General features: G+C 66.0%; 1 protein-coding gene across 1 annotated transcript in view; it reads right to left on the bottom strand.

Annotated features, from left to right (window-relative positions):
* Nucleotides 1-24,060, bottom strand: part of LOC131502987 (cohesin subunit SA-2-like) — a 66,505-nt gene that overhangs the window by 12,905 nt on the left and 29,540 nt on the right. The window contains exons 13-21 of the mRNA XM_058714268.1: nucleotides 17,925-18,023; nucleotides 16,429-16,508; nucleotides 13,016-13,123; nucleotides 12,217-12,328; nucleotides 11,431-11,545; nucleotides 4,800-4,903; nucleotides 3,027-3,119; nucleotides 2,797-2,886; nucleotides 929-1,135 (exon numbers count right to left, since the gene is read on the bottom strand). Coding sequence (XP_058570251.1) covers nucleotides 929-1,135; nucleotides 2,797-2,886; nucleotides 3,027-3,119; nucleotides 4,800-4,903; nucleotides 11,431-11,545; nucleotides 12,217-12,328; nucleotides 13,016-13,123; nucleotides 16,429-16,508; nucleotides 17,925-18,023 — 1,008 coding nt within the window. The remainder of the gene's footprint in view (nucleotides 1-928; nucleotides 1,136-2,796; nucleotides 2,887-3,026; nucleotides 3,120-4,799; nucleotides 4,904-11,430; nucleotides 11,546-12,216; nucleotides 12,329-13,015; nucleotides 13,124-16,428; nucleotides 16,509-17,924; nucleotides 18,024-24,060) is intronic.

Raw genomic sequence — 24,060 nt, 5'->3', positions numbered from 1 at the left:
TCGGGACGTGGTACCCCAGGCCACTCTGCCTCCAGCCTCGCAGAAAAGGGGGGGGAGGGTGGGACAGTCCCCAAACCCGCGTGCGCGGACGACGAGAAGAACGGAAACGGCCCGAGATCCGCCGTCTCCCAGCGCTTCAGGCGCGGCCCCGTGAGGAACCCACTACAGGAACTGGATTTCCCACTTTGCAGCGGGCAGAACACACAGGGGAGCGTGTCGCGGACCCCCAGCCCCCCCCCAAATTCATGGCAGGCCCTCGGCTGGGGGCCGCAAGAGGAACCGGGAGCCCCGCCTGTGGCGACGGGTCCTCAGAAGGACAGTGCCTAAAGCGGGGCTGGACACCTGGTCCACAGGTCACGTGGCCCTCGGCCCGTCGGTGCCAATAAAGTTTTATCAGCACACGGCCCAGTCACGTGATACGTGTGTGCTCTCGGACTATCCCCCCGGGAACAGGATGAACCCCCCCCCACCCCACCCCCGCAAAAGCGCTCGTGACGTGGCGCTTTACAGAAACCCTCTGCCCGAGCGTACGCGAGCCACGGCCTCGGTCAGACTGGGTCCGCTGTGGGCTCACGGGGCTCCCCTGGGGGAAAGCGAGGCCCATGTGTGACCCCCCCCATCTCCCCCCTCCCAGGGGACAGAAGCCCCCACCGGAGGTGCGGGGTGAACGGCAGGGGCGCAGAGAACCCACCCTGCGTCCCCAGAGACCAAGAGCCGGTCCCCGGGTTCGCTGAGCCGACCCCCAACAGGCGCCCGACGACGAAACGCCGAGGGCTGAGGCTGAGCGTCCTCGGCCGGCGCGGGGCCCGCCTCGGTGGAGGTCTCCCCACCCCCCCGCACGACACGCCGCACACCCACGCCCGCCCGCGACACCTCCGCGTCTCCACCCCCGCCCCCGCGTCCCACGCCCCGCCCCCACGGCCGGCACCTCGTGTTGGAGGAACACGTCGAGCAGCGGCGTCAGCGCGTCCACCAGCATGTCCACCAGCCGGCTGCAGGCGGGGGCGGCCTGGCAGTGGGCGGTGCCCCCCTCGCAGCAGTAGGCGCCGTAGGCGCGGGCACAGGCCTCCAGCACCGCCACGTCCGAGTGCCGCTGCACGAGGCAGTCCAGCTCCAGCAGGGCCGAGTCCAGGTACTGTGGGAGGCGGGGTGGGGGGCAGACGACCGCTCAGGGACCGTGGCACGGGGCCGACGGGAGAGGTCGGGGGGGGGGGGGGGGGTCATGGCAGTGAGGGGAAAGGTCGGGGAGGTCATGGGGTTGAGGGGGGAAAGATCCGGGGTAAGGGAGTCATGGCACCGAGGGTAAGGGTCGGGAGGTCGTGGGGTCATGGCAGTGAGGGGGAGAGGTTGGGGAGGTCATGAGGTTGAGGGGGAAAGATCCGGGGTCAAGGGGTCATGGCACTGACAGGAAAGGCCAGGTGTCAGGGGTTATGGCACTGAGGGGGAAAGGTCGGGGAGGTCATGGGGTTGAAGGGGGAAAGATCCGGGGTCAGGGGGTCATGGCCCCGAGGGGAAGGGTCGGGAGGTCGTGGGGTCATGACAGTGAGGGGAAAGGTCGGGGGTCATGGCACCGAGGGAGAGAGGTCGGGAGGTCGTGGGGTCATGGCACCAAGGGGGAGAGGTCGGGGAGGTCATGAGATGGAGGGAGGAAGATCCAGGGTCATGGGGTCATGGCGTTGATGGGAAAGGTTGGGGGTCACAGGTCATGGCATTGACGGGAAAAGTCAGGGGTCAGGGGTCATGACAGAGGGGGGGGAAGGTTGAGAGGTCATGGGGTTGAGGGGGAAAGGTCAAGACATCATAGGGTTGAGGGGGAAAGATCCAGGGTCAGGGGGTCATGGCACTGACCAGGAAAGGCCAGGGGTCAGGGCACTGAGGGGAAAGGTCGGGGAGATCATGGGGGTGAAGGGGGAAAGATCCGGGGTCGTGGGGTCATGGCACCAAGGGGAAAGGTCGGGGAGGTCACAGAGTCAAGCAGGAAACTGCCGGGGAAAGGTCAGGCTATTGAGGGGGAAAGCCTGGGGATGCCTGGGTCAAGGGGAAAGGTCATAGTTCAGAGAGTTGAGGGATAAAGGGCCTGGGAGAAGGTCAGAGGTTAGGGGATGTCAGGAGCCAGAAGAAGGGGCCAGGTAGGGTCATGAGGGGCACATGGGGCCAAGAGGAAGAGGTCATGGGAACTGTGAGTCTAGGTGTCTGGACCCTCCCACCACTATGGGTGATGGCTGCACCTGTGGTGGGGACAGCGTGGGCAGAATGTTCCAGTAGCCGCCTGGGCCCCCAGCGTCCCCCTCAGATCCCACCTCTCCTGCCCCCCGCCCCGACCGTACCCACACGCAGAGCACAGCACACAAGCTCCCGGGGCTTTACCAGTTTCTGTGCGCACGGGCACCCTGAGGACCAGACCCCAGGGCGCCACCCAGAACCAGGCATCTGACCTTCACGCCATGAAAACTCGAGACAGCGGTCGGTGCCTCTGTCTTCACAGCCCTGCCGGTCCTGCCCTGTCATCGGGCCCCACCACCCACCTCGAGCTGCAGGGAGGCATTGACCAGGTGACCCAGACACCCCCAGACGGGGCCCGGGCCACCGCCCTGGACAGGGGGACGCTCCACCAGCACAGACCAGCACGAAAGAGCAGCCTCGGAGGCGTGACGCCCCAGGCCTCAGGAGGGTGGCAGGACACAGGGGCAGACGATGATGTGGTGGCCGCCGTGCCCCACGCCTGAAGCCCGGGGAGGGGGACCGCGGCCCCCACGGGCAGAACGCAGGGGGGAGGGGCGGAGTCCCGTGACTCACCGAGCCCAGGCCGTCCTTGTCATACACGTCCAGGTTGCAGTACTGCGGAATCTGCAGGAGGGGCGTCACCTTCTCCTTGTCCGCGGCGAACTGCGCACAGAGCAGGCGTGAACGGGCCTTCCTGGCCTCCCCGCGCCCCCTGCCGCCTCCCGGCCCGCCCCCGCGCCCCCCCCCCCGCGCCCCCCGCCGCCTCCCCGCCTCCCCGCCCCCTGACCTTCCCCACTCCGCACCTTGGACAGCAGCTGGGGCAGCACCTTCACAAAGTGTCGGCTCATGCTGGCACGCTCACGCCAGCGGCGGGTCCCGTCCACCTCCCTGGCAGCCTGTGGGCAGAGCGAGCGTGGCCTGAGCCCACGGCCGACCCGTGTGAGTCTCACGGTGGCCCTGGGACCGGCCGACACGGGCCCAGATCACACCCAGGCAGCGCTGCCCCCACATCACAGGTGTAGCTCCAGAGTGCTACTCTGGGGTTTTGTTCCAGATACGCTAGTTCACGTGCGCGGAAACCGTCAAGAAACACTGAGTCGTCTCCCCCAAGTTCATGCCTTACGGCTCACCCTCGTCCGGTAGGACTGGGGTGTCGTTAAAAAGAGACATCAGAGGACAGAGCCAGACACGTGCACAGGGGAGGACGTGACAGCCACATGAAAATAGAAGCAAGGACAGCAGGGACGTGGCCAAAAGCCCGGGGATGCCTGGAGCCCCACAAGCTGGAAGAGGCAGGAAGGACCCTCCCCTGGAGCCTCTGGAGGGAGCACAGCCCTGCCTGGATCTCCGTGGCCCTTCCCTGGCTAGGTGTCAGGGGTCCTGTCCTGCCTGCATCTCAGGGGTCCTGCCCTGCCTAGATCTCAGTGGTGCTGACTGGATCTCAGTGGCCCTGCCCTGCCTGGATCTCAGTGGTCCTACCTGGAACTTAGTGGCCCTGCCCCTCCTGGATCTCCGTGGTCCTGCCCCTCCTGGTTCTCAGCGGCCCTGCCCTGCCCTGCCTGGATCTCAGCGGCCCTGCCCTGCCTGGATCAGTGGTCCTGCCCCTCCTGGGTCTCAGGGGTCCTGCCTCCCCTCGATCTCAGTGGCCCTGCCCTGCCTGGATCTCAGCGGCCCTGCCCCTCCTGGATCTCAGCAGCCCTGCCCCTCCTGGATCTCAGTGGTCCTGCCTCTCCTGCATCTCAGGGATCCTGCCCCGCTTGGATCTCAGTAGTCCCACCCCTCATGGATGTCAATGGCCCTGCCCCACCTGGATCTCAGCAGCCCTGCCCACCCTGGATCTCAGTGGTCCTGCCCCTCGTGGATCTCAATGGTCCTGCCCTTCCTCAATCTCAGCGGCCCTGTCCTCATGGATCCCAGTGGCCCTGCCCTGCCTGAATCTCAGTGGCCCTGCCCTGCCTGGATCTCAGGGATCCTGCCCCACCTGGATCTCAGAGGCCTTGCCCTGCCTGGATCTCAGGGGTCCTGCCCTGCCTGGATCTGGCCAGCCCTGCCCTGCCTGGATGTCAGACTCCTCTTCTCCAGAGCTGGGGCAGGACGCCCAACCCCCGTGGTCCTATGTCCACTCGGGTGTGATCTTCTGTCCCAGCAGCACCAGAGACCCACACAGAGACGATTCGGGGGCTGGCTGACACACTGCCGTGTCCGGTGTGAACCAGGCGGGGGGACTGTGGGGTGCCCCCCCGGGGAGGCGGACGGCTCACACGGGAACAGCTGGCAGAGGGCTGGCAGCGGCAGGAGGGGCGGGCAGGAGCTGGGAGGCACAGTCAGCGAGACCTACCTGGGTGGCCGGGAGCCCCGCCCGCAGAGCCAGCGGCCCAGTGAGCAGCTAGCGTGCCAAGCACAAGGCAGCAAGCGATCGCGCGGCCGCGCGGGTGGGGGTGGGGGAGCCCCGCGAGCCCGAGGCCGCAGCGGGCACCCCCAGAGCCCCGGCACTGACAGCAAGGGCGCAGCAGCCACAGCCAGCGGTCAGCACAGGGAACGAAGCGCATCCGGGCGGGGGCAGGGGTGGCACTGACTCTCTTGCCCAGTTCGCGGCCAGCAGGGGGGTGGCCCTCTGCGGCCTGTCGCACGGCGGCCACGAGGATCTCGATGAGGACTCTCTCCTGCTGGCTCGTCAGCGCTGCAAGGAGACGGGGTCCGGTCAGCGCCCTCCGAGCCTCACGGGGACACACGGCGCTCTGGCCGCCGCAGGGCTCTGAGGGGCCTCGGGGAGCCGGGCGCGGGGCGAGCACAGGCCGACGGCTCGTGGGCTCAGTGACACACAGACCAGAGCCCCCGGGGCCAGCCCTCCGCTCAAACCGCACACAAAGGGACCGCCTGTCACCCGTTCAGGTCAACGTGGGACCTGGCGCTGGCCCGGGCTGGGACAGACGCACACGTCCTCAGGGCAGCACCCGATGGGGACCGCAGACTGGGGTTCACCTGGCTTTGCCCCAAAATGCTAGGACGCGGGTCTGAAACCATCCAGCTGACCACACGTCTGCTCACGGAGCGTTCTGCACTGGCTTTCGCTCCAAAGTCACACCCACGCGGAACCTCACAAAGGGACCTTGTGGGAAAATCGAATCCTTGCACATGTGATTAAGTGAAAGACCCAAGATGAGGTCAGCCTGGATGAGGGTGGCCCTAACCCCAGGGACAAATGTCCTTATAAGAGACAGAAAACGACACAGACACAGAAGAAGCCCTGTGGAGGGGCGGGGACAGACGGGGGAGACGCAGCCATAATCCCAGGGATGCCTGGAGCCCCAGAAGCTGGAAGAGGCAGGGAGGACCCTCCCCTGGAGCCTCTGGAGGGAGCACAGCCCTGCCTGGATCTCAGTGCTCCTGCCCCTCCTGGATCTCAGTGGCCCTGCCCTACCTGGATCTCAGGGGTCCTGCCTCTCCTGGATCTGTGTTCGTACCCCACCTGGATATCAGGGGTCCTGCCCCTCCTAGATCTCAGTGGCCCTGCCCTACCTGGATCTCAGGGGTCCTGCCCTGCCTGGATCTGTGTTCGTACCCCACCTGGATATCAGGGGTCCTGCCCCTCCTAGATCTCAGGGGTCCTGCCCCTCCTGGATCTCAGTGGCCCTGCCCTACCTGGATCTCAGGGGTCCTGCCTCTCCTGGATCTGTGTTCGTACCCCACCTGGATATCAGGGGTCCTGCCTCTCCTGGATCTCAGTGGCCCTGCCCTGCCTGGATCTCAGGGGTCCTGCCCTGCCTGGATCTGTGTTCGTACCCCACCTGGATATCAGGGGTCCTGCCCCTCCTAGATCTCAGGGGTCCTGCCCCTCCTGGGTCTCAGTGGCCCTGCCCTGCCTGGATCTCAGTGGCCCTTCCCTGCCTGGATCTCAGGGGTCCTGCCCCTCCTGGATCTCAGTGGTCCTGCCTCTCCTGGATCTCAGGGGCCCTGCCCCTTCTGGATCTCAGTGGTCCTGCCCTGCCTGCATCTCAGGGGCCCTGGCCTGCCTGGATCTCAGGGGCCCTGCCCCTCTTGGATCTCAGGGGCCCTGACCCTCCTGGATCTCAGCGGTCCTGCCCTGCCTGATTCTCAGGGGCCCTGGACTGCCTGGATCTCAGGGGCCCTGCCCCTCCTGGATCTCAGTGGCCCTTCCCTGCCTGGATCTCAGGGGTCCTGCCCCTCCTGGGTCTCAGGGGTCCTGCCCCTCCTGGGTCTCAGGGGTCCTGCCCCTCCTGGATCTCAGTGGCCCTGCCCTGCCTGGATCTCAGTGGCCCTTCCCTGCCTGGATCTCCGTGGTCCTGCCCCTCCTGGATCTCAGTGGAACTGCCCTGCCTGGATTTCAGGGGTCCTGCCCCTCCTGGGTCTCAGTGCCCTTCCCTGCCTGGATCTCAGTGACCCTGCCCTGCCTGGATCTCAGGGGTCCTGCCCTGCTTGGATCTCAGTGACCCTGCCCTGCCTGGATCTCAGGGGCCCTGCCCCTCCTGGATCTCAGGGGCCCTGCCCCTCCTGGATCTCAGTGGCCCTGCCCTGCCTGGATCTCAGGGTCCCTGTCCTGCCTGGATCTCAGTGACCCTGCCCTGCCTGGATCTCAGTGACCCTGCCCCTCCTGGATCTCAGTGGCCCTGCCCCTCCTGGATCTCAGTGGCCCTGCCCCTCCTGGATCTCAGTGGCCCTGCCCTGCCTGGATCTCAGTGACCCTGCCCTGCTTGGATCTCAGTGACCCTGCCCTGCCTGGATCTCAGGGCTCCTGCCCTGCCTGGATCTCAGTGGTCCTGCCCTGCCTGGATCTCAGTGGCCCTGCCCCTCTTGGATCTCAGGGGCCCTGACCCTCCTGGATCTCAGCGGTCCTGCCCTGCCTGCAACTCAGGGGCCCTGGCCTGCCTGGATCTCAGGGGCCCTGCCCCTCCTGGATCTCAGCGGCCCTGCCCTGCCTGGATCTCAGGGGTCCTGCCTCTCCTGGATCTCAGTGGCCCTGCCCTGCCTGGATCTCAGGGGTCCTGCCCTGCCTGGATTTCAGGGGTCCTGCCCCTCCAGGGTTTCACTGGCCCTGCCTTGCCTGGATCTCAGTGGCCCTGCCCTGCCTGGATCTCAGGGGTCCCGCCCCTCCTGGATCTCAGTGGCCCTTCCCTGCCTGGATCTCAGTGGCCCTGCCCCTCCTGGATCTCAGGGGTCCTGCCCCTCCTGGGTCTCAGTGGCCCTGCCCTGCCTGGTTCTCAGTGGTCCTGCCCTGCCTGGATCTCCGTGGTCCTGCCTCTCCTGGATCTCCGTGGTCCTGCCCTGCCTGGATCTCAGTGGTCCTGCCCTGCCTGGGTCTCAGTGGTCCTGCCCCTCTTGGATCTCAGGGGCCCTACCCTGCCTGCATCTCAGGGGCCCTGGCCTGCCTGCATCTCGGGGGCCCTGCCCTGCCTGGATCTCAGGGGTCCTGCCCCTCCTGGGTCTCAGGGGCCCTGCCCTGCCTGGATCTCAGTGGCCCTGCCCTGCCTGGATCTCAGTGGCCCTTCCCTGCCTGGATCTCAGGGGTCCTGCCCCTCCTGGGTCTCAGTGGTCCTGCCCTCCTGGGTCTCAGGGGTCCTGCCCCTCCTGGGTCTCAGTGGCCCTGCCCTGCCTGGATCTCAGTGGCCCTTCCCTGCCTGGATCTCAGGGGTCCTGCCCCTCCTGGGTCTCAGTGGTCCTGCCCTCCTGGGTCTCAGGGGTCCTGCCCCTCCTGGGTCTCAGTGGCCCTGCCCTGCCTGGATCTCAGTGGCCCTTCCCTGCCTGGATCTCCGAGGTCCTGCCCCTTCTGGGTCTCAGGGTCCTGCCCCTCCTGGATCTCAGAGTTCCTGCCCCTCCTGGGTCTCAGTGGCCCTTCCCTGCCTGGATCTCAGGGGTCCTGCCCCTCCTGGGTCTCAGTGGTCCTGTCCCTCCTGGGTCTCAGGGGTCCTGCCCCTCCTGGGTCTCAGTGGCCCTGCCCTGCCTGGATCTCCGTGGTCCTGCCCCTTCTGGATCTCCGTGGTCCTGCCCCTTCTGGATCTCAGTGGCCCTGCCCCTACTGGATCTCAGGGGCCCTGCCCCTCCTGCATCTCCGTGGTCCTGCCTCTCCTGGATCTCAGTGGACCTGCCCCTCCTGGATCTCAGTGGACCTGCCCTGCTTGGATCTCAGGGGTCCTGCCCTGCTTGGATCTCAGTGACCCTGCCCTGCTTGGATCTCAGTGACCCTGCCCTGCCTGGATCTCAGGGGCCCTGCCCCTCCTGGATCTCAGGGGCCCTGCCCCTCCTGGATCTCAGGGGCCCTGCCCCTCCTGGATCTCAGTGGCCCTGTCCTGCCTGGATCTCAGGGTCCCTGCCCTGCCTGGATCTCAGTGGCCCTGCCCTGCCTGGATCTCAGGGGTCCTGCCCCTCCTGGGTCTCAGTGGTCCTGCCCTCCTGGGTCTCAGGGGTCCTGCCCCTCCTGGGTCTCAGTGGCCCTGCCCTGCCTGGATCTCAGTGGCCCTTCCCTGCCTGGATCTCAGTGGCCCTGCCCCTCCTGGATCTCAGGGGTCCTGCCCCTCCTGGGTCTCAGTGGCCCTGCCCTGCCTGGATCTCAGTGGCCCTTCCCTGCCTGGATCTCCGTGGTCCTGCCCCTCCTGGGTCTCAGTGGTCCTGCCCCTCCTGGATCTCAGAGTTCCTGCCCCTCCTGGGTCTCAGTGGCCCTTCCCTGCCTGGATCTCAGGGGTCCTCCCTCCTGGGTCTCAGTGGTCCTGCCCCTCCTGGGTCTCAGGGGTCCTGCCCCTCCTGGGTCTCAGTGGCCCTGCCCTGCCTGGATCTCCGTGGCCCTTCCCTGCCTGGATCTCCGTGGTCCTGCCCCTTCTGGATCTCAGTGGCCCTGCCCCTACTGGATCTCAGGGGCCCTGCCCCTCCTGCATCTCCGTGGTCCTGCCTCTCCTGGATCTCAGTGGCCCTGCCCCTCCTGGATCTCAGGGGTCCTGCCCTACCTGGATCTCAGGGGTCCTGCCCCTCCTGGATCTCAGTGGTCCTGCCCTGCCTGCATCTCAGGGGCCCTGCCTCTCCTGAATCTCAGTGGCCCTGCCCCTCCTGGATCTCAGGGGTCCTGCCCCTCCTGGGTCTCAGTGGTCCTGCCCCTCCTGGATCTCAGTGGTCCTGCCTCTCCTGGATCTCAGTGGCCCTGCCCTACCTGGATCTCAGTGGTCCTGCCCCTCCTGGATCTCAGTGGACCTTCCCTGCCTGGATCTCAGTGGCCCTGCCCCTCCTGGATCTCAGTGGCCCTGCCCTACCTGGATCTCAGTGGTCCTGCCCCTCCTGGATCTCAGTGGACCTGCCCTGCCTGGATCTCAGGGGCCCTGCCCCTCCTGGATCTCAGTGGCCCTGCCCTGCCTGGATCTCAGTGGCCCTGCCCTGCCTGGATCTCAGGGTCCGTGTCCTGCCTGGATCTCAGTGACCCTGCCCTGCCTGGATCTCAACAGCCCTGCCCCTCCTGGATCTCAGTGGCCCTGCCCTGCTTGGATCTCAGTGACCCTGCCCTGCCTGGATCTCAGGGCTCCTGCCCTGCCTGGATCTCAGGGGCCCTGCCCCTCCTGGATCTCAGCGGCCCTGCCCTGCCTGGATCTCAGTGGCCCTGCCCTGCCTGGATCTCAGGGTCCCTGTCCTGCCTGGATCTCAGTGGCTCTGCCCTGCCTGGATCTCAGGGTCCCTGTCCTGCCTGGATCTCAGCAGTCCTGCCCCTCCTGGATCTCAGCAGCCCTGCCCCTTCTGGATCTCAAGATCCTGCCTGGATCTCAGTAGTCCTGCCCTGCCTGGATCTCAGTGGCCCTGCCCCTCCTGGATCTCAGAGATCCTGCCCCCCCTGGATCTCAGCGGTCCTGTCCTGCCTGTATCTCAGACTTCTGGTTTCCAGACCTAAGACAGGATGGATTCCTATTTAACCACTGGGTTTGAGATCATGTGTCACAGCCAGCCTGAGAATGTCACACAAGGGTCTCCTGCCTAGTCTGTCATGTCCTGGAGCTAGCCCTATGAGCCCAGGCATAGCAGGAGCAGGCCCACCGTCAGAGCCAAGAAACGCAGACCACACAGCTGGGCCCCAGAGATTTCAGTCAGAGGAAAGGAGGCATCCCCATGACAAAGAAACAGGCCCCTTCAGGGACCCCAAGGAGCACGGTCAGAGCTGCGGGTCCCTCCAGGAACGTGACAGGCCTGGGCTACGTCATAAATGGCACCGGGACTCCTGGCTGTGGCCGACGACACCTGTGTCTGCTGAGGGGAGTTCGGCAGGGAGGACGGGCTGTCTCCTGGGCCTGGAGGGGCAGGCGAGGGCACCCCAGCTGCTTGGGGGCTCATCCGCTGGGCACTCTGCCCACCGTGCACCCTGACTCTGGGGCCCGGTCTTTGGGCTTCAGTGGCCCCCAGGCTGATCCTCTTATGGCAAGTCAGTCTGTGGCCCTCGTCCTGTGGACCCCACACTAGAGCCCTGTGACACCCCAGCCTCGAGGCCTGAGGACCCCTCACCGCAGGAAAGCATGGGTATGCTCCCCAAGCAGCCACTCAGGGAGCGGGTGCAGCACAGGAGGCTCGACAGGGCTGTGTCACTGCCTATATGGACAGACACTTGGCAGGACGGAAGCCTGGGGGCAGTGGGACATGGGGAGGAGGGAACAGTGAGACACCAGGAGGGGACAGCAGGACATGGGGGGGGACAGCAGGACACGGGGCAGCACAGCAAGTCACAGAGGAATAGGGATGTCAGGACACGGGACAGCAGGACAGGGGAGACAGCAGGACACGGGGGACAGCGGGACACGGACAGCAGGACACGGGGGACAGCGGGACACGGGGGACAGCGGGACACGGGGGACAGCGGGACACGGGGGACAGCAGGACACAGCAGTTGGTGGGTCACAAAGGAACAGGGATGGCAGGACACGGGGACAGCGGGGGACAGCAGGACACAGGGATGGAAGGACACAGGGGACAGCGGGACACAGGACAGCAGGACACAGGGACGGAAGGACACAGGGAGACAGCAGGACACGGGGGACAGCGGGACACAGGGACAGAAGGACACGGGACAGCGGGACACAGGGGGCAGCGGGACACAGCAGCCGGTGGGTCACAGAGGAACAGGTACGGCAGGACGGGGGGATGGTGTGCCTGGCAGGGACGGCCGGGAGGCCAGCGGGATCGCTGGCCCCCATCCACGACTCAGAGCCGGCCTCTGGCCACGCTCACCTTGGCGCCCGCCACGTGGCTCCAGCAGCAGGGCCGTCATGCACTCCCAGTTCCGGACCAGGGCGGGCGCCGCGTCCCACAGGCCGTCCACCAGGTATGGGACGTGTCTGTGGAACTGACAGGGACGGGCCACACGTGTAAAGTCGTGACGACGCGGAAGGAAAGACACGATGATGTTACAGGAGCACGCGATACGTGGGACGGGGGACACTGAGGACACAGGGCACGTGTGATGACACAGGCAGGGGGACGTGTGAGGACGCAGGGGGACACATGACAGCACGACGTAGAAGGAATGCGTGACAAGGGCGAGAAGGATACGTGACAACATGGGGGGACACGTGACGATGGGGGACGTGTGATGACACAGAAAGGACACGCGACGTGAGGGGCGTGTGATGACAAAGGAGACTTGTAATGACACAGGCAGACACCTGATGACACAGGGGACGTGTGACAACCAGGGGTGGACACGTGGTGACACCTGGTGGAGGGGACACGTGAGGACATGGGCAGGAACGGCCCCCTCCCCGACCCACCCGTGTGGTGGACACGTGAGGACAAACGGGGACACCCACCCAGAGCCCTGACGCCCATGTGCCTGTGGCAGGCGTTCACACAGGAAGCAAGCCCCGCGTCAGCCGGACGCAGGACGCGGCACGGGACACGGGACACGGGGCGTGGGACACGGGACGTGGCATGCAACGTGGGCTGCAGGACACGGGTCCAGGTCCCTCCCGCGACTCGGACAACCCGGCCCCGGGCCCTGTGCTGCCACACCCTCACCTCGCCCTGCAAGTAAAAGTCGATGAGCGTCTTCATGTTCTGGATGTTTCTGTCAAACTCGTCGGGAGGGTTTTGACCAAAGAAACCTTCTTGGGGCGGAGGGGCCAGGAGCCTAGTGGGATCAGAAAGAGCGACCCCAGCATCAGCCTGGACGGGGGGCTCCCCGCACCTGCTGGTGCCCGAGGTCCTGTGGCTCCCTGCACGCACACGTGCAACGCAGTGAGCTGGGGAGCAGGCACGCCAGGAGGCCGCGGGCGCAGGACACGGCCCATGGAGGAAAGCTCTAGAATGACTTCTGTCTGTCCGACCCCACTGCCAGCTCAGGCCAGCACTGCAGTGGGAACAGACGACAGGGCTGCCCCCTGTTGCCACACGTCAAACCCCCAAAGGACGCGGACCCCCGCCTGAACGCAGACCCATTAGGGAGCGCGAGACAGCCAGATGGCCCAGGACAGGACCTCAGGCCGGTGGGGGCCCTCGAGGGGGCCTCTACCACCTGGTCAGACCAATGCGGGAAGGGGCGCGCCTGTAACGCGGATCAAGTCCATCTACCCCCAGCCACGCGCGTCCTTTGCGCTGGTGTTTCCATCCATCCTGTCCTGTGCCTCGGGGCCCACACCTGCTGTCCTGTGCAAGCCCTGCTCAGGGGCCCTGCTGTTCCCCTGGTCCCTGGGGCCTCCCGCTGCCCCCACCCTCCTCCATCTGCGAGTCCGCCTGGCAGGACGCGGGAGCCCCCCCCCCCCCAAACATCACGGTGACATCACAGCCCTGGAGACACCGTCACGTGTTCCGGCCTTACCTCTTACAGATGAGCTCGCCCGCGGCGGTCGCCATGGGCCTGTAGGCCGCGTACACGAACTGGAACAAGAAGACGTACTCCATGGATGAGAACACGCCCACGTAGTGCCTGAGGGGAGGCGCGCGTGAGTCCGGGGCCCGTGCACGCGGGACACGGCCACAGGCGTCTGTCCCCGCGGAGAGCAAAGGGAGGCTCTTCGCTAAATCGAGGGCCCCAACCTCGGCTTCCCCTAGACATGCCCCCCGCCCCTGCAGTTCCTGCCGGACCGAGCTCCCCTGGGGCGGCCCATGTCCTAGGACAGGAGCTGAGGCCACGCGAGAAGGACCCACGTGAGCCAAGACAACGTGAGCAGCCTCCTGGGAAGGCCTCCCCCCCGCAGGGCCTCCGTGTCTGGGTTCCTTCCCCTCCAGCCAACTGCTAGCCCCAAAGGAAGGGAAAACCACTCTGTCCTCTCCCACGTGTGCACCTGAGCCACCTGTCACCTGACCCTCCCCAGGAGCAGCGCTCTTGACTCCAAGCAGGCGACCGAGAGGGGGCGCACACGCAGGGGCAGAGGGAGACCCCGTGGGGGCCCACACGCAGGGGTACACATGGAGAGGCGGCGGACGACCCCACAGGCGTGCACACGCAGGGGCGCATAAGGAGAGGCAGGAGGCGACCCCGCGGGGGCGCACACGGAGAGGCAGGAGGCGACCCCGCGGGGGTGCACACGGAGAGGCAGGAGGCGACCCCGCGGGAGCGCACACGGAGAGGCAGGAGGCGACCCCGCGGGGGCGCACACGGAGAGGCAGGAGGCGACCCCGTGGGGGCGCACACAGAGGGGCGCATACGGAGAGGCAGGAGGTGACCCCGTGGGGGCGCACACGCAGGGGCGCATACAGAGGCAACAGGCGACCCCGCGGGGGCGCGCTTGGAGGGGCAGCGGGCGACCCCACAGGGGTACACACGCAGGGGCGCATATGCGGGGGCAGCGGGCGACCCCGCAGGGGCGCATACGGAGAGGGGAGGCAACCTTCCGGGGGCGCACACGGAGAGGCAGGAGGCGACCCCGCGGGGGCGCACACGGAGAGGCAGGAGGCGACCCCGCGGGGGCGCACACAGAGGGGCGCATACGGAGAGGCAGCAGGCGACCCCGCGGGGGCGCACTTGGAGGGGCAGCAGACGACCCCACAGGGTGCACACGCAGGGGCGCATACGCGGGAGCAGCGGGCGCACACACAGGGGTGCATACGTAGAGGCAGCAGGCAACCGCGTGGGACGCACACGCAGGGGCAACTATGCAGGGCCAATCACTGATGCGCAGCAGGCGGGCACACAGGGGGCGACCACGGACAGGAGGCAGATGTCCACGGGCACCCATACTGGGAGCAGTCAGGGGATGAGTGGGGGACACCCCTGACACCACCTGGGGGGACGTCACCAGTGTGACCGTTTATCCAAAAGCATCCAGTGAACCCGCGTGAGCAGAGCACAGCGATGTGCAAACACAGCCGCAGGGACGTTCCCACACCGGCAGAAACACAGGCAGGTGGCCTACCCGCCTCCCGGTCTGGGCTTTGAACGATGGTGGACGACCTCTGATGCCTGGGGGACAACCCCAGGGGACGCCTGCGTTTGTCCTCGGGGTTCTGGGCACACAAGGAGCACCCTTGGGGGGTCCAAGTCAGCCCTGAGCTTGACTTGTCCAAGTCAAACCCCAAAGCCGCCTGGTTCAGTGCAACGTGGGGCACACGGGCTCTGCCCACCACTGAGCCTAGTTAGCGGGTGCCCACCCAGGACTCGGAACGTGGCTGCGGCCCCAGGACCTGGGAGGGGGACCACCCAGGGTATGAAAAGATGGACGCCTCGGCTGGGAGTCAAGCCGGGCCACGTGAACTGCCTCCACGTTTTGTTACGCGGACCTTCGAGTGATTAGATGTGGCCCACCACACTGGGGAGGACAATGTGCTTTACTGATCTGGGGATTCACGTGTTAACCCATCTGGGGAACTCCTCACAGATTTTCTGGAATCACGTGGGAGCTGCCCCCTCCAACCACGTCAGCAGTCAGGCTGACAACACGGCATCACCCATCGACACTTCCTCATGAGAGTGTGGCTTCTGACCATCGACTCATCACAGACCGTCACTGAGTGCAGGAAGCCAGACACGTGGTACGCCACGTCAGACACTGTTCTGTGTGCCAGTGTCCGCTGGGGGGTGGGGGAAGGGGGCGGCTGGGGAGCAGACGGGGGAGCTCAGGTCCCCGCCCGGGGGGCTTTTGCATACACGTGTCAGAAGCCACACGGGTAAGAGCTTCTCCAAGTCAGTACCAGGGGACAAGAGGCCCCACGGCCCGCCTGCACAGCACCCTGGACAGGAGTCCACGCAGACACGCTTTCGCGAACCGGGTCACTGACCCAGATCGTGGCACTTGTGTGGGCTGGCTCTGTCCAGACGGCTCCCTTGTAAAATACGCCACCTTATCACCCAGCCACTGCCCTTGGGCGGTGGCGCAGGACGGGTGCTGGGTGGTCCCGGCCACTGGCGGGACATCCGCGCAGCACACGGGAAGTCCGGTGCTCGTCCCCGTCTCTGGCTGCGACAGCCTCTGTCCGTCTGGGCCGCGTCGGGGTGCACACCCAGGGAGGGTCGGGCGCCCACCAGGGCCCCACTCCGTCCTCTGCACAGGGCGGACAGACGGCACCACGCTGGCCTTCAGGGCACGAGACGTTCCCACGGCACCAGCCGCAGCATTTAGGCGTGGCGGCCCAGCAGGAGGTCGCGTCCCCGTGTCCCCCGTTCCAGAGACGTCTCACATCAACGTCTGACACCTGACTCGACAAGGCGGCTGTCACCTGCAGTGTGTACCCGTGTGTATCTGGCCCAAGTGCACGCGGAGACCCGGGAGCTTCCAGAAGGTTCTGCGGACCTGATCGGGTTGCAGCTGCCTCTTGTACACCAGCACCTTGGCCCCATCAGAGCCCCTGATGCAGGGCGGCGGCAGAAGGGACCCCACAGGGAACCCCCGAACCCCCGAACAGGAAGCCAGGTCCTGAAAAGCCCTCGGGTCGCATCGTACGCAAGGGCACCGGCCACAGAGCTCTCCAACTGAGCAGCGGTGCAAACACACCCCAGGATGCGAGCTGACCATCACGCAGCTACGCGGGGTGGGGGGGGGGCTGCACACCGCACACGGTCATCCCGCGGTCCGCCAGCGGCACAGGCAGTCACTGCGCGCCTAGCGCACCCGGCCCGCCGCCCACGTGGCCTGGAAACGCGCTCTGGACGCAGGATTCCGCACGGACGCAGGGCCACGCACGGACGCAGGGTTCCGCGCGGACGCGGGGCTCTGCACAGATGCAGGGCCACGCACGGGCACACACGGCTCCGCACGGGCACACACGGCTCCACACGGCCGCAGGGCTACTCACTCGGATATAAGCCGCAGGAGCTGCATGCACTCGGACGTGATCTCCGGCTGCCTGTCCTGGGTCATCGACAGGATTCGTTTCTAGGGGAAGCGAGAGAACACAACAAGCCCGCTTGGTTCCGGCACCGTGGGCGCCTCCACGTGCACAGAGGACGCGGCGGGGCGGGGCCGGGCCGTCCCGTACACCGTGAGGGTCATGGGGCCGCATCGCTGGTCCCCGCAGACGCAGGGAGCGCGCACACGGTGATGTCACACGGTGGTGACAACCATGTGTCCCCAGAGTTTGAGCGTCCCCAGGCGTCAGCCGCTGATGTGGACCCACGGGGAGACGGAATTCCTCGGCACAGAAATCGGGAGGCAGGAGCCCTGGAGCCTCGAGGCTGCCGGGAAGCGCCCCTGACCACACCGAGTCTCCCGAAGACGCCAGCCACCTGCGCACCCAGCCCTTGGGGACATGAGCTCCGCAGGACGTGTGCGCCTCCCGCCACGAGCCTCCGCAGCCTTTCTCTCCTACGTAGGTGACTTTGCACGACCCTTGAGCTCACGAAGGGGCCGTGGCTCCCGGTCGGTGCACAGGTTGGGCACTGCGCTGTCCTCCATGGGGACTCACCACCACCTCCCGGAGGCCCTCCGGCCGTCCCCGCCCCCCCCCCCCCCGTGGACACTAGAGTTCCCCCCTGCACACTTCTAACGGCCCCCTCGCGCCTCTCTACGCGTGGCCCGCCCGCGTGGGTTTCCTGCTCACGCCCAGCAGGGGACCCGGACGGGGTCAAGGAAGGCTGCTTTTTCCCACACGCCCCCGGAGGGGGAGACAAACTGCTGGTGCCGCCCCGCCCCGCCCCGCGTCGCTGGCTGCACGTTCACTGGCACCAACGTGGCCCGACCCCTGCTCCCAACCAGCCACGGGGCCCGGTCCGAGTCCCCGATGGCCCTGCCCCGCGGTGGGGAGTACTCGCCGAGCCCTGCTGTCCACGTCGGGCAGTGGGGCCTCACGCAGCGTCCCGCGTGGTAGTGCGGCCCCCAAATTCAGGAACAGGTTAGTACAAGTTCACCGTGGGCTCCAGCCCGCATCGTCCCAGGCACTTGTTTCGGTCGCACCGTCCCTGAGCGGCCCTGCACGCGGGGCACGGAGCCTCGCAACCCAGCGGCAGGAGTGTGCCTGCGTCGGGACGGCGGGGGCTGACCCTTCCCGCTCCCACACCCGAAAACTCCCGCCAGCACGCGACTGACCCACCGGGGTGTGCCCACGGTCCGCCCGTGTCACCTGGTGCGCTCTGAAGCGCGGGCGGTTCGGCCCCGACGGGCCCCGGGGGGAGGGGGGGCCTCCGGTTCGTGGTCGCAGGACGCGGCCCCAGGCAGCGGGCGGAGACGTGGCCGGCGGTCTGAAGCCCCGCGAGCGGCGGGCGAGCGGCTGATGGCCACCGCCCGAGGTCCGCACATCCACGGCGACGCTTCGGGTTGGCGCCCCCGGCGGCCAAGACGCGGAATCTCACTCACCTTGAACTTGTGGAAGAAAAGGCCCAGCTTCATAGCCGACTCTCTCTTCTCGTAGAGCGCCTTCAGCGCCAGGATGCACTTCATCCGCACGCTGGCGTCCTTTAGGACGGAGAAACGGGGCCCGGTCACCACGGAAGGGCAGCCCCCCACCAAGACTCCCCAGCAGACACAGCCCTCGGCCCTGGGCCTCGCCTTCTGCGTGGGCTGTGCGTGTCGGCAACCCCCACGCGGCCGGCAAACACACCCGCAGGGGCGGCACGGCGCGACCCATGTCCCAGGTTGAAGCCCGCACCGCCAGGACCTCAGGACGGGACTGTGTGCCCCTGGGGTCGAAAATCAGCGGATCAGGAAAATGAGGTCGCTAGAGGGAGCACTGGTTCCATACGACACGGTCCTAATGAGAAGGCTGAACCAGCACACGGACCTGCACAGAGCATGACCACCAGAGGGCACAGGGGGGAGCCCACGTCCCACACCCAGGCGCGGGGATCAGGAGCACCCAGCCTCAGCCCTGCATGGACCTCAAACCCCCAGCCTCGGCGGAGGCTCAGGCCCCCACACTCAGCCCTGCCTGGATCTCAGGCCCCCACCTCCACCCTTCTGGATCTCAGAGCCCCCAGCCTTAACCCTGCCTGGATCTCAGACTCCTAGCCTCAGCCCTGCCTGGATCTCAGACCCCCAGCCACAGCCCTGCCTGATCTCAGACTCCCATCTTTGGCCCAGTCGGGACCTAAAACTCCCAGCCTCCAAACCCACCTGGATCTCAGCCTCCCAGCTTCAACTCCTCCTGCATCTCAGACTCCTAGCTTCTGCCCTGCCTGGAAGTCAGACCCCCAACCTCCGCCCTGTCTGGATCTCAGACCCCCAGCCTCGGCCCTGCCTGGATCTCAGACCCCCAGCCTCAGCCCTTCCTGGATCTCAGACCCCCAGCCTCCACTCCTCCTGGATCTCAGACTCCCAGCCTCTGCCCTGACTGGACCTCACACACCCAGCCTCGGCCCTGCCTGGATCTCAGCCTCCCATTTCTGCCCTGCCTGGGCCTCACAATCCCAGCCTTGGTCCTGCCTAGAAGTCAGACCCCAGCCTCAGACCTGCCTGGATCTCATACTCCCAGCCTCAGCCCTGCCCGGATCTCAGACTCCCAGCCTCATCCCTGCCTGGATCTCAGACTCCCAGGCTCAGCCCTGCCTGGATCTCAGCCTCCCAGGCTCAACCCTGACTGGACCTCAGACTCCCAACCTCCAGCCCTCCCTGGATCTCAGACCCCCAACCTCAGCCCTGCCTGGATCTCAGACCCCCAGCCTCGGCCCTTCCTGGATCTCAGACTCCCAGCCTCCACCCCTCCTGGACCTCAGACTCCCAACCTCCAGCCCTCCCTGGATCTCAGACCCCCAACCTCAGCCCTGCCTGGATCTCAGACCCCCAGCCTCGGCCCTTCCTGGATCTCAGACCCCCAGCCTCCACCCCTCCTGGACCTCAGACTCCCAACCTCCAGCCCTCCCTGGATCTCAGACCCCCAACCTCAGCCCTGGCTGGATCTCAGACCCCCAGCCTCGGCCCCACCTGGATGTCAGAGTCCCTCACTCAGGACCTACTGGGCCTCACACTTTCAGCCTCAGCCTTACCTAGATCTCAACGTCCCAGGCTCAGCCCTGTTTGGAACTGAGACTCCCAGCCTTGGCCCCTCCTGGATTTCAGACCCCAAGCTTTGACACCTTCTGGATCTCAACCTCCCAGTCTCTGCCCAGCCAGGATCTCAGAACACCCACTCAGCCCTGCCTGGATCTCAGACCCCCAGCCTCAGCCCTGCCTGGACCTCAGACTCCCAGGCTCAGCCCGTCCTGGAGGTCAGAGTCCCAGATTCAGGCCCTCCTGGATGTCAGACTTCCATTTTCAGCCCTCCCTGGACCTCACTTTCCCAGTCTCTAGCCCCGCCTGGATCTCAGTCTCCCCACCTCAGCCCTGCCTGGACATCAGACTCCCAGCCTCCGCCCTACCTGGATCTCAGACCCCCAGCCTCAGCCCCACCTAGATCTCAGACTCCCAGCCTCAGCCCAGCCTGGACTTCAGACCCCCAGCCACAGCCCTGCCTGGATCTCAGACCCCCAGCCTCGGCCCTGCCTGGATCTCAGACTCCCATCCTTGGCCCAGTCGGGACCTCAGACTCCCAGCCTTCAAACCCGCCTGGATCTCAGCCTCCCAGCTTCGACTCCTCCTGCATCTCAGACTCCCAGCTTCTGCCCTGCCTGGACCTCAGACTCCCAGCCTTGGCCCTGACTGGATCTGACCCCCAACCTCAGCCCCACCTAGATCTCAGAGTCCCAGCCTCAGCCCTACCTGGATGTCAGAGGCCCTGACTCAGGCCCTACTGGACCTCACACTTTCAGCCTCGGCCCCTCCTGGATTTCAGACCCCAAGCTTTGGTACCTCCTGGAAATCAACCTCCCAGCCTCAGCCCAGCCTGGACTTCAGACCCCTAGCCTCAGCCCTACCCGGATCTCAGACCCCCAGCCTCGGCCCCACCTAGATCTCAGACTCCCAGCCTCAGCCCTGCCTGGATGTCAGAGGCCCTGACTCAGGCCCTACTGGTCCTCACACTTTCAGCCTCGGCCTTGCCTGGACCTCAACCTCCCAGTCTCTGCCCAGCCAGGATCTCAGACTCCCAGCCTCCAGCACTGGGAGAGATTGATGTCTGCTATTGTTGCCACGTCATTTGTCCTGCCTCACACGCGGATTAATTTAGCGTCCACGCTTAACACAGCCTTGAGCATCTTTATTGTGTGTTTCAAAATGAATTTTAAAGCCCCACACCCAACCGGGGGGTGGGACTCAGGACTCCAAAGTCAACAGTCGTAGGCCCCATCAACGGGGCCAGCCAGGTGCCCCCGGAAGATGTGTCTCTTAAGCAGAGAAAATAAACACGCCCCTCCATGGGTGGACTTAGCAACACGGCTTACTTCTGAGCGACCTCTTCCAGCGTTGACATTACTACCCTCCTCAGTGAGTGACAGCACAGTCCCCCCGATGGAGAGAAATGCCTCCCGACCGCCAAATCCCAAGTGCAGGGCGTGCGGGCGACCTGTCCGCCCCCCACGTCTCTGTACGAAACCAAGTCCGCCTCTGAGGGATTGTTCCTGGACCTGAGCAGCACTTACAGAGCACACAGCCCGAAGCCGCACACAGGCCCTGGGCCACACACGCGCTACGCGGTGGGGCGAGGCTTCTCGTGACGACCCGGCCCGGGCTGCGCCACGTGGTCCCTGTAGGCCAGCAGAGCCCACGTCCGTCGGCCGCATTCAGGGACACCGCTGCTGGGGACGTTCTGGCAGCCCTTCCCTGGGGCACAGAAGAGGCTCCCGACGCCCGCCCTCCTGACGGCCACTCACCCCACCTCAAACAGAGTAGAGCACGGGGCGGGGGGGGGGGGGGGGGGGGGCGGCGGCAGAGGAGGGAAGCACGCTGTGCATCCCTGCTCCCCAGGCGCCAGGAAGCACCCCGGAGCCCACCGCCTGCCCCGAGCTGCGGTCACGGCCGCCACAGCGCCCCCACCCCCCCGAGGACCTGCGCTGCCCACAACGCTGCCCTGCCCTGCCCGCCCTCCTCCCTACGCACACGGGCTCCGTTGGCGGATGCCAAAGCAGCCCCCAAGACCCCAGGAAAGTCACTGTGTTGCTGCGTCTGCACTAAGCCAGCTGCACTCAGGAAGCTGCGGAAAGCGGCCAGCCGCCACTCCAGACCAACGTCCCCCTGCCCGCCAAGGGCAAACGCGAAGTCCCAGCCCGCAGAAGAACGTGCGTGGAGGCGGGGCCTCCGGGAGGCGATGCGGCCTTGAGGGCGGAGCCCCCACGATGGGATCACCGTGCTGGTCAACAAGGCCCCAGACAGCTCCCTGACCCTCGCCTCCCCACGTGGGGAAAACGGCCCGGGGAAGAGGTCCTCTCCAGACCCCGAGTCGGCCGGCCTTGACCTGGGACATCGAGCCCCAGATGTGAGCCATGAACGCGTGTGGTTTACGAGTCCCGGCCGGTGGCGTTCCGTCGCGGTGGCCTGGGCACCAGCACAAGCTCCGGCGGACGAAGAAACGGTCCGGTGTCCCCGTCCTGTTACTACCCTTCACCTCAGAGAACATGCCCCGTCTCCACTCTGGAACCCAGGACCGGCCAGCACACGCGACCAGCCACCACCCTGCGATCCGCGGCGTGCACACGCAAACGTGCCGTCTGTCCTCACAGCGCGATAAACCACCAAGAGGTAAAAACCCCCAGAGAACGCGGAACCTTATCTAGCGCCTCGCCTGCAACCAGCGCGCAAGCAGTGAGCGCACCACGTGGAGATTCCCCGTCCCTGCACACCTGCCCCCTTCTGGCAATGCCCATGAGACAAGAGCCCCAGCTCAGGAGTCAGAAGGAGGAGGGAGAGGAGGAGGGAGGGGGATGGGCAGAGCGGGGGGAGGGGGAGGAGACGGAATCAGGAGGAGGAAGGGAGGGAAGAGAGAGGGAGGAGGAAGGGAGGGAAGAGAGAGGGGAGGAGGAGGGGAAGGGATATGGGGAGGGGGAGAGGAGGGAGGTAGAGGGGAGGAAGGGAAGGGGGAGGAAGTGGGAGGATTCAGTGGGAGAGGAAGGAGGTGGGGGATAAGGAAGGGAGGAAGGAGGTGGGGGAGGAAGAGGGAGAGGAGAAGGAGGAAGGAGGGGGAGAAGTCAGGAGGGGGAGAAGGGCGAGGAGCCAGGAAGAGGAGGAGGGATGAAGGAGGGGGGAGGAGTTAGGAGGAAAGAGGAGGAGGAGGAAACAGGAGGAGGGAGAGGGGAAGGAGGAGGGAGGGGAGGAGGAGAGAGGAGGAGGGAGGGGGAGGAATGACGGGAGGAGGAGGGGGGTGAAGGAGAGGGGAGGGAGGGGAGGAAGGAGAGGGGGAAGAAGGAAATGAGGGAGGGTGAGGAAGGAGAGGGAGGGAGGGGACGAAGGAAAGAAGGAGGGAGGGAAGGAGAGGGCAGGAAGGAGAAGGAGGGAGGGGAGAAAGGAGGAGGGGGGAAGAGGAGAGGGGGAGGAGTCAGGAAGAGAAGGGGGATGAGGAATGAGAGGGGAGGAGGAGGGGGGATGAAGGAGGGGGGAGGGGATGAGGGAGGGGAGGAAGGAGAGGAGGGAGGGAGGGAGGGGAGGAAGGAGATGAGAAGGGAGAGGAGGAGGAGGAAGGAGAGGAGGAAGGAGAGGGGGACAGAGAGAAGAAGGAGAGGAGGGAGGGGAGGAAGGAGAGGAGGGAGGGGAGGAAGGAGAGGAGGGAGGGGAGGAAGGAGAGGAGAGAGAGGGAAGGGAAGGGGAGGGGAGGAAGGAGAGGAGAGAAGGAGAGGAGGGAGGGGAGGAAGGAGAGGAGGAAGGGGAGGAAGGAGAGGAGGGAGGGGAGGGAGGAGAGGAGGGAGGGGAGGAAGGAGATGACGAAGGGGAGGAAGGAAAGGAGGAGAGAGGGAAGGGAAGGGGAGGGGAGGAAGGAGAGGAGAAGGAAGGAGAGGAGGGAGGGGAGGAAGGAGAGGAAGGAGGGGAGGAAGGAGATGACGGAGGGGAGGAAGGAGAGGAGGGAGGGGAGGAAGGAGATGACGGAGGGGAGGAAGGAAAGAGGAGAGAGGGAAGGGGAGGGGAGGAAGGAGAGGAAAAGGAAGGAGAGGAGGGAGGGGAGGAAGGAGACGGGGAGGAGTCAGGAAGAGGAGGGGGACGAGGAGGAGGGGGAATCAGGAGGAAGGAGGAGGAATGAGGGAGAGGAGGAGGAGGAGGGGGAAGGGATACGAAAAGTAGGAGAAGGGAGGGGGAGGGGGAGGAGAGGAAGGGGGAGGAAGGGGAGGTGGAGGGGTTGGGGAGGATTCAGGGGGAGGAGTCAGGGGAAGGAATGGGAGGAAAGGAGGTGGGGAGGAGGAAGCGGGGAAGGTAGTGGGGGGAAGGAGGGGGGGAAAGGACGTGTGGGAGGAGGGAAGGGGAATGAGAAGGGAGGGGAGAGGAGGAGGAGGGGGGAAGAAAGAGAGGGAGAGAAGTGAGGAGGGGGGAGAGTCAGGAAGAGGAGGGGGAGGAAGTGGTGAAGGGAGGAGTCAGGAGGAGGAGAAGGAGGGGGGAGGAGGTGGGAAAGAGTCAAGAAGAGGAGATGATGAGGCGGTGG

Source organism: Neofelis nebulosa, chromosome X, assembly GCF_028018385.1.
Source record: "Neofelis nebulosa isolate mNeoNeb1 chromosome X, mNeoNeb1.pri, whole genome shotgun sequence".
Classification (NCBI taxonomy): Eukaryota; Metazoa; Chordata; class Mammalia; order Carnivora; family Felidae; genus Neofelis; species Neofelis nebulosa.
Note: the sequence above shows the minus strand (reverse complement) of the source record. Positions and strands in the feature narration are given on the sequence as shown.